Raw genomic sequence first — 13649 nt, 5'->3', positions numbered from 1 at the left:
CCGGCGGGTGATGGGCTCCGCCAGGGCTGCCCTTTGTCTCCGGTTCTGTTCATAATTTTTATGGACAGGATTTCTAGGCGCAGCCAAGTGGCGGAGGGCTTTCGCTTTGGTGGCCTCAGAATCTCATCTCTGATTTTTGCGGATGATGTGGTTCTGTTGGCTTCATCGGGTGAGGGCCTCCAGCTCGCACTGGAACGGTTCGCAGCCGAGTGTGAAGCAGCGGGAATGAGGATCAGCACCTCCAAATCTGAGGCCATGGTTCTCAGCCGGAAAAGGGTGGAGTGCCCACTCCGGGTCGGGGATGAGTTCCTGCCCCAAGTGGAGGAGTTCAAGTATCTCGGGGTCTTGTTCGCGAGTGATGGGAGAAGGGAGCCGGAGATCGACAGACGGATTGGGGCTGCAGCTGCAGTAATGCAGACGCTGCACCGGTCCGTCGTGGTGAAGAGTGAGCTGAGTGTAAAAGCGAAGCTCTCAATTTATCGGTCAATCTACGTCTCTACCCTCACCTATGGCCACGAGCTGTGGGTAGTGACCGAAAGAACGAGATCGCGGATACAAGCGGCGGAAATGAGCTTCCTCCGAAGGGTGGCTGGCCTCTCCCTTAGAGATAGGGTGAGAAGTTCGACCATCCGGGAGGGGCTCAGAGTAGAGCAGCTGCTGCTCCACATCGAAAGAAGCCAGCTGAGGTGGTTCGGGCATCTGACAAGGATGCCCCCTGGGCGCCTCCTGGGTGAGGTATTCCGGGCATGTCCCACCGGGAGGAGGCCCCGGGGCAGACCCAGGACACGCTGGAGAGATTATATCTCTCGGCTGGCCTGGGAACGCCTTGGTGTTCCCCCGGATAAGCTGGAGGAGGTGGCTGGGGAGAGGGAGGTCTGGGCCTCTTTGCTTAGGCTGCTGCCCCCGCGACCCGGCCTCGGATAAAGCAGATGAAGATGGATGGATGGATGGATGGATTGTGTAGCAGTCCGTTCTCATAGTAGATATCTTTTTATAAGTGCTGTAATAAAGTTTAAGGCTATACTTCCTCCACTGTCCTGGATTAACATGTGCCAAGACAATGCAGAGCAGCAGCCTTAACTCTACTGAATTCAGAACTCTACTCCCACAGAGGTCAGTTATCTTGTTAACAGTATTATATATTCACTACGTAAAGCTCTGGACACTGATGCTCCTGAGAGGACAAGAAAAAAAAAACAGGAAACATTTTTGAAAAAAGGTTTACTACTAATCAGAAGTAGTTGACTTAGTGGTATACCTTTCAGAATATTTCAGTGGTATTTCGTTGAGTTATCTTTCAGAGTTAACTTCAGTAATTACTTCCTTCAAACCATCAACATGTCTTTTAGACTGTATTCCTACCACATTGCTCAAAGAATTCCTATTAAAGCTTTAGTTTTAAGTTCGATCAATCTACCTCTATTTCTCGGCCGCATACCACTAACCTTTAAGGTAGCAGTACTTAAACCATCACTTAAAAAGTAATAACTTGATCCAGCTCTCTTAGTAATATGAAAATCAATCTTTACTAAAGAGTAGTTGTAAAACAGCTAACTCATCATCTGGACCTCAGTGCAGAATTAGATACTGTTGACCACAAAATTTTATTACAGAATTTAGAGCTCCTTGAATCGCTACCTTATCGTGGTGGAGGGGTTTGTGTGTCCCAGGGATCCCAGGGGCTATGTTGTCTGGGGGCTTTTGCCCCCTGGTAGGGTCTCCCATGGCAAATTGGTCCTGGGTGAGGGACCAGACAAAGAGCGATTCAGAAGACCCTTATGAAAAGGATATCGAGGGAACAGTTTACCCTGCCCGGGATAGGGTTACCGGGGCCCCGCCCTGGAGCCAGGCCCGGGGAGGGTGCCCGAGGGCGAGCGTCTGGTGGCCGGGCCTTAGTCCATGGGGCCCGGCCAGGCACAGCCCGAAGAGGAGACATGGGCCCATCCTCCCGCAGGCCCACCACCCGCAGGAGGCGCCATAGGGGTCGGGTGCATTGTGTGCCGGGTGGCGGCCAGGAGCGGAGGCCCTGGCGGACTGACCCCCGGCTGCCAAGACTGGCAATAGGGACATGGAATGTCACCTCTCTGGTGGGGAAGGAGCCTGAGTTAGTGCGTGAGGTTGAGAGGTACCAGCTAGATATAGTCGGGCTCACCTCTACGCATGGCTTGGGCTCTGGAACCAGTCTCCTGGAGAGGGGCTGGACTCTGTCTCAGTCTGGAGTTGCCCCTGGTGAGAGGCGGCGGGCTGGGGTGGGTATTCTAATATCCCCTCGGCTTGCTGCCGGTACGTTGGGGTTTTTCCCGGTGGACGAGAGGGTTTGTTCCCTGCGCCTTAGGGTCGGGGAACGGGTCCTGACTGTCATCTGCGCTTATGCGCCGAGTGGCAGTTCGGAGTACCCAGCCTTCTTAGAGTCCCTGGGGGGGGGGGGGGTGCTGGAAGGTGCTCCACCTGGAGACTCTGTTGTCCTGCTGGGAGACTTCAATGCTCCGGCCTCCCTGATCTGAACCCGAGCAGTGCTTTGTTATTGGACTTCTGTGCTAACCACAGTTTGGCCATAACGAACACCCTGTTCGAACATAAGAGTGTCCATAAGGGCACGTGGCACCAGGATGCTCTAGGCCGTAGGTCGATGATCGATTTTGTAATCGTATCACCAGACCTGCGACCATATGTTCTGGACACTCGGGTAAAGAGAGGGGCTGAGCTGTCAACTGATCACCACCTGGTGGTGAGTTGGATCAGGTGGCGGGGGAGGACGCTGGACAGACCTGGTGCACCTAAACGCGTAGTGAGGGTGTGCTGGGAACGTCTAGCAGAGGCCCCAGTCCGCGAGATCTTTAACGCACACCTCCGGCAGAGCTTCAACAGCATTCCGAGGGAGACTGGGGACATTGAGTCCAAATGGACCATGTTCAGCATCTCCATTGCCGAAGCTGCTGCATTGAGCTGCGGCCGCAAGGTGGTTGGTGCCTGCCGTGGTGGTAATCCCCGAACCAAATGGTGGAGGAGGTGGCTGGGGAGAGGGAGGTCTGGGCCTCTTTGCTTAGGCTGCTTCCCCCGCGACCCGGCCTCGGATAAAGTGGATGAAGATGGATGGATGGATGGAGATTAGAGCACGTTATAGGTATTACAGGTACTGCATTGAAGTGGCTTGAATAGTTTCCACTTTGTTTATTTAACTACCTCATAGTACGATATCACCAAAATAGAAAACGTTGCTGTCTGACTGGTTACTTACTTCTGGTTCCTAGAGTGTTTAAAAGTAAGCGTGTGTGTATGTGTGTATGTCTTTATTTTTTGTTTGTTTTATTGCTTTTTTCTTTTTCTGTTTCAGGTTGAGTGGCTGTAACCTCACAGACAGAATATGTGGAGCTCTGTCATTTATTCTTAGCTCTCAGTCTTCTAGTCTGAGAGAATTAGACCTGAGTAATAACAACCTGCAGGATTTAGGAGTTAAGATTCTTTCTGGAGGACTGGAGAGTCCACATTGTACACTGGAAATTCTCAGGTCAGAATACAGTGTTTCCTCTGAATTACTGTCTCAAATTTTGTCTTGTTTTTTTATTTGTTTATGATTTGAAATACATTTGTCCAGGCTAGACATTTTTAAGCTAAGACTTTAACTAGTGTCTTTTCTTTAATGTGCACATCAGTCTCCAAAACATACATCAACGCAAATGTCCCTGTTGTCTAGTAAACATCCAATTTCAGTGTTGCTATTATCCCTGTGTCACAAATCACTCCTGAATACTCATCTATACTCACTCTACTCTACCTGCACTCTGCTCTGTGTGTATTTACACAACTTAAAACAACTTTTACAACTGTTATTTTTTGTGAACTGTTACAAAAAGTATTTAATCAATGGATGGCAAAAAAAACCATCCAATGACATGTTTACAGGTGAATTGTTGTTTTGTGTCTGCAGTCTCTCGGGCTGCGCGATCACAGTGGAAGGCTTTACTTCTCTTGCCTCAGCTCTGAGCTCAAACGCCTCCCATCTGAGGGAGCTGGATCTGAGCTACAATGATGCAGGAGACTCAGGAATGAAGCTGCTCTTGGCTGGACTGAAGGAGCAGCTGGACTCTCTGAGGTATGGAGAGAATGTCTGGCATAAAAAGAACAGCTAAAAACATTTTCTCTAAAATATATACAGACTAGTGTTTCTGGTCCTTTGCAATTTAAAAATAATTAGATATTTAACGCTGACATGTCCAGAAACAGAGATGATGACTGCTTTTTGTCACCATTAGTTCACCAAGCTCTCTATGTATTTGTAATAAACCAGTCATTTGAAGAAAATGTATTATTTCCCTCTGACCCATATTCAGATAAATCCTAAAGCTTAGCACAGAAACTGGAAACAGAGGTATCTTTTAGCCTACAACAAGGTGATAAAAAGAATAACGTATCATAGTTAGATTTGTTCACCCATTCATTCATTTATATATCTACACATAGCATAAGCCAAAAATATGCAAACCGCATACACTAGATACCCATAAACAAAATGAGAAATAAAGACTTACATAAAATGATCAATAGAATTTAAGTAAACTAAAATTAATGAATTAAAAAGGAATACTACTCTTATGTGATACTGTCATGGCTTGTGAGGCAAGCTGTGTGGAGGTGAGATAAGGACCCAAAACTGCAGGCACTGACTTAGATGAGAAGAGTGAGCTTTATTGACACGGGAGGAAAATACTGAGTGACACGGAAGTGGCGGACAGGAACTAAGAAATAACCTAACTGGGAAAAACTAAACAAACCTGAAACCATGACACCTTGGATGATATGCAGGGAAAGGCCAGGGTGAGACACAGAATTACACAGGGAGGTAACGCAGAAGAACCAGTGACGAGCACAAGAGAACACACACATACAGGGAGTGCAGAATTATTAGGCAAGTTGTATTTTTGAGGAATAATTTTATTATTGAACAACAACCATGTTCTCAATGAACCCAAAAAACGCATTAATATCAAAGCTGAATGTTTTTGGAAGTAGTTTTTAGTTTGTTTTTAGTTTTAGCTATTTTAGGGGGATATCTGTGTGTGCAGGTGACTATTACTGTGCATAATTATTAGGCAACTTAACAAAAAACAAATATATACCCATTTCAATTATTTATTTTTACCAGTGAAACCAATATAACATCTCCACATTCACAAATATACATTTCTGACATTCAAAAACAAAACAAAAACAAATCAGCGACCAATATAGCCACCTTTGTTTGCAAGGACACTCAAAAGCCTGCCATCCATGGATTCTGTCAGTGTTTTGATCTGTTCACCATCGACATTGCGTGGAGCAGCAACCACAGCCTCCCAGACACTGTTCAGAGAGGTGTATTGTTTTCCCTCCTTGTAAATCTCACATTTGATGATGGACCACAGGTTCTCAATGGGGTTCAGATCAGGTGAACAAGGTGGCCATGTCATTAGTTTTTCTTCTTTTATACCCTTTCTTGCCAGCCACGCTGTGGAGTACTTGGACACGTGTGATGGAGCATTGTCCTGCATGAAAATCATGTTTTTCTTGAAGGATGCAGACTTCTTCCTGTACCACTGCTTGAAGAAGGTGTCTTCCAGAAACTGGCAGTAGGACTGGGAGTTGAGCTTGACTCCATCCTCAACCCAAAAAGGCCCCACAAGCTCATCTTTGATGATACCAGCCCAAACCAGTACTCCACCTCCACCTTGCTGGCGTCTGAGTCGGACTGGAGCTCTCTGCCCTTTACCAATCCAGCCACGGGCCCATCCATCTGGCCCATCAAGACTCACTCTCATTTCATCAGTCCATAAAACCTTAGTAAATCAGAGATAGTTCTTGGCCCAGTCTTGACATTTCAGCTTGTGTGTCTTGTTCAGTGGTGGTCGTCTTTCAGCCTTTCTTACCTTGGCCATGTCTCTGAGTATTGCACAGCTTGTGCTTTTGGGCACTCCAGTGATGTTGCAGCTCTGAAATATGGCCAAACTGGTGGCAAGTGGCATCTTAGCAGCTGCATGCTTGACTTTTCTCAGTTCATGGGCAGTTATTTTGCGCCTTGGTTTTTCCACATGCTTCTTGCGACCCTGTTGACTATTTTGAATGAAACGCTTGCAATTTTGAGACTGCTGCATCCCTCTGCAAGATATCTCACTATTTTTGACTTTTCTGAGCCTGTCAAGTCCTTCTTTTGACCCATTTTGCCAAAGGAAAGGAAGATGCCTAATAATTATGCACACCTGATATAGGGTGTTGATGTCATTAGACCACACCCCTTCTCATTACAGAGATGCACATCACCTAATATGCTTAATTGGTGGTAGGCTTTCGAGCCTACACAGCTTGGAGTAAGACAACATGCATGAAGAGGTTGATGTGGACAAAATACTCATTTGCCTAATAATTCTGCACTCCCTGTAAATACACAGATGGAAACGAGGAAACCACACACAGGAAGGACTCTCTGCAAACCTAATGAATGTGACGAAACAGTGAGGGAGTGAAACTGAACACACTGATATCAGACATGGACCTTCAACGTAAAACAGGAAATACACTGACTGAATTCAGAAACACGATACTGACAGAATAGAGAGAACAGAGAGTACAGGAACCAGAGGGACATGAGGGACAAAGGAATCCAAAAGGTAAGAAATACAAAGCAGAAACCAAAACACTAGCAAACATGAACCAAGAAGAAAACGGACTAATAAACAATAATACAAAATCAAAACACTGGGTCACAGACCCAAGACCGTGACAGATACAAAATTTCTCTTAGCTAAAATCAAGGATGCACAGGGCTATCATTTAAGTTTTTATGGTCAGCATGCTAATGAAGGACCTGTTCAGGGTGTACCCCACCTCTTTTATTACGACAGCTGGGAAAGGCTTCAGCTTTCCTCCGTGACAATGAATGGATAAGAAGAAGAAAATAAATAGAAATAGAAAAATAAAAAAATAACTAAAGTGTAGATCACTCTGTGTGTTGCTGCCTGGGTAAATTATATCACGGCTCCATCAGTAAACTCTGCCTGACGCATTTCACTATATTTCTATTTTCAATTTCCATCATATATTTCGTCACTGTCAGGTTAAGACTCAATAATTGTTACCGCAACATTAACCTGTTGCCATTACGGATGGGAATCGAGAACTGGGTCTGTACAAGAAACGTTTCCTAGTAGTAAAATTTCTTGGAATCAAAGGTCTGCTTGCCTATCAATCTCACTTATCGCCTCATGCACTTGCGCTATAATCAGCTGATTTCAGTTGTCAGAGGAAAATAGCAGGACAGTTTACAGTGTGGGCAAATTTTATTTTTATTGCACAAAAGGGTAATAGCATAATACTAAAGTGCAAACTATATCCACGACAAAAAAAAAAGTACTTATGTTGCTAGCACAACTTTGACTACTTGCAAACCCCTGCACAGATTGTATGCTAGCGCAAATGGGGGAAAGTTCCCTGGTTTGATATTTCCCAGTTCCCTGGAGTAATATTACAACAAGTAGCTGCCACCATTGTTGGAAACTGGAATTGGGTGGGCCGCGGTATGAATTCTGTGATAGGATAGGTTGCTATGGAAATTTGGTTATGGTTTTTAACAATTTGTAGCACTTCCTTTCAGCTTGATCAAAGTCCCAGCCACGTTCCAGCACCTCATGGACTAGGGCTGCCACAAACGATTATTTAGATAGTCGACTAGACACCAATTGTTAGTCAACTAATCAGGTCATGCATCCATTGGACGTAAAACGTACAGCTTATTGCACCAGCATGCATCTGCTCTTATGAAACTATCATTAGTGCAAGTGTTCTGTTATATTTGAGGGAGCGAAGAGCAGCACCAGGTGCTGCATCCACATACTTGGCATGGTGCCGTCTACATGGATGGTATTATCATCCATGATGATGTCATCTGGGTTGCAAGTGTGCAGTGGGTGGCTGTGATCCTGGAGACTCCGAGGATGGTAGGGCTTGTGGCCAACCTGAAGAAATATGCGAAAAGAAGGAAGTATCTGGGGCATAACGTGAGAGGTGGGCGCACCTGCAGGTAGAGAAAACAACAGCCATCGTATCCTGCCACATCCCAAGACCAAAAAAGGGGTGAGGCAGTTCTTGGGGCTTGCCGGTTACTACTGCTGGTTCAAGGTGAAGTTTGACTGACTAGCTCTTTGACTGCTCTCACCCAAAAGGGTGACACAGATCTGGTTCAGTGGATGGAACAGTACCAGGCAGTGTTTGTGCAAGTAAAGAAGCCTCTCTGTGGGAACCCCCTGCTTCACACTCCGACTGTTCACTCCCTTACTTTCTGCAGACATATCCCTCGATCAGATAGCCGGGGGCTATTTTGTCCCAATAGGTAAGAGGGGGTTCCAACGCCCTGCCATATACATCAGCTGGAAACCTATTAGAGAGAACGGCCAGAAATATAGCACTGTGGAGGGGTGTACAACAAGCCATTGGGCGGTTAACCTGGTGGTATCTGGCCCTGCAGCTTTTTAAATTCAAGGTGGTCCATAGGCCAGTGGTGCAGATGCTCGTTGGATGTAGGCTTATCCGGATGGCTCCCCAACCTTAGACAGGTGGTGCAGATATATGGTAGGGGTGTGGTCTGTGGCTCTGCTGCAGAGGAGTGGTGGTGCAGTGGGTTTGGGGAGGGTGGGTACTGCCAGGAGGCTGGCAGAGCAACTGGAACTGATTTGGTAATCAGTAGTGCTATTTCGGCAGGCAGCTCGGCCCGAAGGAGAGAGCTGCACCATGCACAAGTCAGCTAGAAGGCTGCACAGAGCAGTCTTGGGATAAAAACTCCAAATACAGTGGGGCAAAAAAGTATTTAGTCAGCCACCGATTGTGCAAGTTCCCCCACCTAAAATGATGACAGAGGTCAGTAATTTGCACCAGAGGTACACGTCAACTGTGAGAGACAGAATGTGAAAAAAAAATCCATGAATCCACATGGTAGGATTTGTAAAGAATTTATTCGTAAATCAGGGTGGATAATAAGTATTTGGTCAATAACAAAAATACAACTCAATACTTTGTAACATAACCTTTGTTGGCAATAACAGAGGTCAAACGTTTACTATAGGTCTTTACCAGGTTTGCACACACAGTAGCTGGTATCTTGGCCCATTCCTCCATGCAGATCTTCTCGAGAGCAGTGATGTTTTGGGGCTGTCGCCGAGCAACACGGACTTTCAACTCCCGCCACAGATTTTCTATGGGGTTGAGGTCTGGAGACTGGCTAGGCCACTCCAGGACTTTCAAATGCTTCTTACGGAGCCACTCCTTTGTTGCCCGGGCGGTGTGTTTTGGATCATTGTCATGTTGGAAGACCCAGCCTCGTTTCATCTTCAAAGTTCTCACTGATGGAAGGAGGTTTTGGCTCAAAATCTCACGATACATGGCCCCATTCATTCTGTCCTTAACACGGATCAGTCGTCCTGTCCCCTTGGCAGAAAAACAGCCCCATAGCATGATGTTTCCACCCCCATGCTTCACAGTAGGTATGGTGTTCTTGGGATGCAACTCAGTATTCTCCTTCCTCCAAACACGACGAGTTGAGTTTATACCAAAAAGTTCTACTTTGGTTTCATCTGACCACATGACATTCTCCCAATCCTCTGCTGTATCATCCATGTGCTCTCTGGCAAACTTCAGACGGGCCTGGACATGCACTGGCTTCAGCAGGAACACGTCTGGCACTGCGGGATTTGATTCCCTGCCGTCGTAGTATGTTACTGATGGTGACCTTTGTTACTTTGGTCCCAGCTCTCTGCAGGTCATTCACCAGGTCCCCCCGTGTGGTTCTGGGATCTTTGCTCACCGTTCTCATGATCATCCTGTGTTCCTTCTCTCACCCCAACCGGTCGCAGCAGATGGCCGCCCCTCCCTGAGCCTGGTTCTGCCGGAGGTTTCTTCCTGTTAAAAGGGAGTTTTTCCTTCCCACTGTCGCCAAAGTGCTTGCTCATAGGGGGTCATATGATTGTTGGGTTTTTCTCTGTATCTATGAAGCGCCTTGAGGCGACTTTTGTTGTGATTTGGCGCTATATAAATAAAATTGAATTGAATTGAATTGAATTGAAATTGTGACCCCACGGGATGAGATCTTGCGTGGAGCCCCAGATCGAGGGAGATTATCAGTGGTCTTCTATGTCTTCCATTTTCTGATGATTGCTCCCACAGTTGATTTTTTCACACCAAGCTGCTTGCCTATTGTAGATTCACTCTTCCCAGTCTGGTGCAGGTCTACAATACTTTTCCTGGTGTCCTTCGAAAGCTCTTTGGTCTTGGCCATGGCGGAGTTTGGAGTCTGACTGTTTGAGGCTGTGGACAGGTGTCTTTTATACAGATGATGAGTTCAAACAGGTGCCATTCATACAGGTAACGAGTGGGGGACAGAAAAGCTTCTTACAGAAGACGTTACAGGTCTGTGAGAGCCAGAGATTTTCCTTGTTTGAGGTGACCAAATACTTATTATCCACCCTAATTTACGAATAAATTCTTTACAAATCCTACCATGTGGATTCATGGATTTTTTTTTCACATTCTGTCTCTCACAGTTGACGTGTACCTCTGGTGCAAATTACTGACCTCTGTCATCATTTTAGGTGGGGGAACTTGCACAATCGGTGGCTGACTAAATACTTTTTTGCCCCACTGTAAACCCTCATTGACAGGACAACAGTGTGTATGCGGGGGTCCTCCATGTAACACAGTCATATTTCATTCAGTACAGTTGTGTACTGACAGATCCAGGATCAGTCCAAATCATCAGTAGTTTGATCCACGTATGGATTGAACTGTATTTGTGAAAATGTTGGACTGTTCCTTTATCAGTGTGTAACAGTGTGTGTGTGAGAGCCATGTAATGTCCATGTGTGCATGCTGAAAGAGACTGTCCTGCTCTGAGCCCCCCTCCTCCTTTCAGGGTGGAGCCTGCTGGAGTCCGATGGTTGAGACCAGGTCTGAGGAAGTGTAAGTGTGTTTTTAATGTGATTCATGAAAACAAAGCAGCACACATTCAACCATCTTCATCATGTCAGGAGTCATCATCAAAGTGTCAATCAATGAACAGATGATGGATCAATAACTGCAGCTGGATTGTGTTTGTTCTCTCCATCAGATTCCTGTCAACTCACAATCGACACAAACACAGTACACAGAAACCTCCAACTGTCTGACAACAACAGGAAGGTGTCACATGTAATGGAGGTTCAGTCATATCCTGATCATCCAAACAGATTTGAAGTCAAGCTTCAGCTGCTGTGTAGAAATGGTCTGACTGGTCGCTGTTACTGGGAGGTCGAGTGGAAAGGACAAGTTCATATATCAGTGAGTTACAAAACAATCAGACGTAAAGGGCGCAGTGCTGACTGTTTGTTTGGAGGGAATCAACAATCCTGGAGTCTGTACTGTACTGATGATGGCCCTCGTCACATCTGGCACAATGATAGATCAACTTCCGTTCTTTCCTCCTCCTCCTCTGATAACAGAGTAGCAGTGTATGTGGACTGTCCTGCTGGCACTCTGTCCTTCTACAGAGTCTCCTCTGACACTCTGATCCACCTCCACACCTTCAACACCACATTCACTGAACCTCTTTATCCTGGATTTTATGTCTGGCCTGGTTCGTCGGTGTCCCTGTGCTGAGTTGAGTGTAAAGAGTGTCTCCTGTTAGAGAAACACTCTGACTGTTGAACAGATAGTTCAGTCTGTACATGTCTGTCTCTTTCACTCACAAACACGTTTTCAGATTCATGGATTCAATCAGTTGATGTTTGAAACTCTTCTAAACGATTCCTTGTAAACTTCTTCCTCTTCAGTCCTTTAAAGATGGAAGCTCCCATTATTCCAGAATCCACATGTTGTTTTTCTGTCTTTTTCCACTCAAAGCTCCACAGTGAATCTCAGTATGTTGTGTTTCACTGAAGCTCAGTTCACAACCAGCTCCTCTGCATTTTCAACAAGTGTGAGCTCATTAAAATGAGGCTACGTCCACACGTACATGGGTATTTTTGAAAACGCAGATTTTTCTATGCGTTTGCACCTTTCGTCCACACGTAAACAGCGTTTTCGGTCACTGAAAACAGAGATTTTTAAAAACGCTTGCGAGGGTGGAGATTTTCGAAAACTCTGTTTTTGCATTTACGTGTGGACGAGGAAAACGGAGAAAATGCAGCGTCAAAGGTGTGCGCCTATTTTGACGTCACACTGTGCGCCACGTTTTTGTTTTGCTGAAATTAGTTACTGTTAATTTTATTCTCTGCAGTGTTGAAATGCTTACTAATACACACACAGTTATCGTCCCTCCACACATATGACTCAGTTCTGCTTCTATGCGTCATCTTTGTTTACTCTTTCCCACTGTTAAGGTTCAAATATTGAGGAGGAGAGTACAAACAACCAGGTCCAGAAGATCTTGGTCAAACAATTGATTTTTTTTTTTTTTTTTTTTTCCCAATTGATTTTAATGAATACACGCGTGGGAAGACCAGTGCCTGTTCGCAGACAGGAACTGATCTCCAACTTAATCAAAGCATACACAGATTTTTATAGCATCAGGGTTTGAATTAATGACGCCCCTTCATACTTTACAGACAGAATATAGACATACGTCAAATCAAAACCACAATGACCTTTAACACGGTTTTTAAAAGAACATTGTCTTCTATCTCGTCTGGAACACGAGCCCCACATCCTGCCAGACGCTGTTCCTCTTTCACAGTTGCGAGTAAACTTAACTAACCTCTCACCTATAAATAATTCCCTCTAACTGAGTGTGTGTGTATATGTCGTCCTCACATGCTCTCTCAGCTCACCCGTTGCACTTCTGACCTTTCACCAGAACAGAGGCTCATCCTTAGGTACAATAACCTAACTGAAACTATATGTACTATACTGAATAAATGTTCTAATCAAGAACCTCTACTAAAAGCTTAATAAAAGAATATAAAAGTATAACAGACAATTTGAATAACCTAGTAATTCAAATAGCCTCGTCTAACCTGCTCCTTAGAATAACTTAGACTCTGCTTTCACTTCTGCAAACTCTCTGCAACTTCCTGTCAGCCTGCAACTTAGTCTTTCTGAAAGACACACACACTGTTTAAACATCTGAATGCAATATCAATACTGTAAATTATATTATTAATGCAATAGTAATGATGATGATTATTTAACAATAGCAGTAAAATACTTTTTCCTGCTCTCCACACCACCCAGGCTTCTAGACTTCTGATCGGCCAACATTTCTACACGGTTTGGAATATATCGCCACCTATTGCTTTGGCATATTCCTGGCGGCATTTTCCTTCATTTTTGCGTTTACGTGTGGACAGGATTTTTTTTTTAAACAAAAACGGAAAATCTCCGTTTTCAAAAATACCCGTGTACGTGTGGACGTAGCCTGAATCCAAATGTTTGATTTCTCTTTCTTAATGGGATGTTTCCAAACTCTCCACATGCTCTTACTGTTTCACTCATTTTTCGAAGCTCATCATTTGAAAATGTTTCAGCCATATAAGCTGAAAATATTGGCTCAGTAGTTTTGAATGCAGTTCTAAGCAGAATCTGATTGTATTGAGGGATGATAATGCATGTGGCTTATCTAATAAACAGCAAAGGCTTCAATCCTTGTGTCTAGTCTT

At 45.0% G+C, this 13649-nt stretch overlaps 1 protein-coding gene across 1 annotated transcript in view; it reads left to right on the top strand.

The window, feature by feature from the left end:
• The window catches only part of LOC308410202 (NLR family CARD domain-containing protein 3-like), a gene marked incomplete at its 3' end in the record, with an annotated part of 40391 nt that extends 28739 nt beyond the window's left edge, over positions 1-11652 (top strand). Inside the window, exons 6-9 of the mRNA XM_080903373.1 lie at positions 3335-3508; positions 3929-4093; positions 10931-10977; positions 11126-11652. Coding sequence (XP_080759499.1) covers positions 3335-3508; positions 3929-4093; positions 10931-10977; positions 11126-11652 — 913 coding nt within the window. The remainder of the gene's footprint in view (positions 1-3334; positions 3509-3928; positions 4094-10930; positions 10978-11125) is intronic.
• Between the last annotated feature and the right edge of the window lie 1997 nt (positions 11653-13649).

Source organism: Rhamphochromis sp. 'chilingali' (assembly GCF_963969265.1).
Source record: "Rhamphochromis sp. 'chilingali' genome assembly, chromosome: 1".
In the NCBI taxonomy this organism is placed as follows: Eukaryota; Metazoa; Chordata; class Actinopteri; order Cichliformes; family Cichlidae; genus Rhamphochromis; species Rhamphochromis sp. 'chilingali'.
Note: the sequence above shows the minus strand (reverse complement) of the source record. Positions and strands in the feature narration are given on the sequence as shown.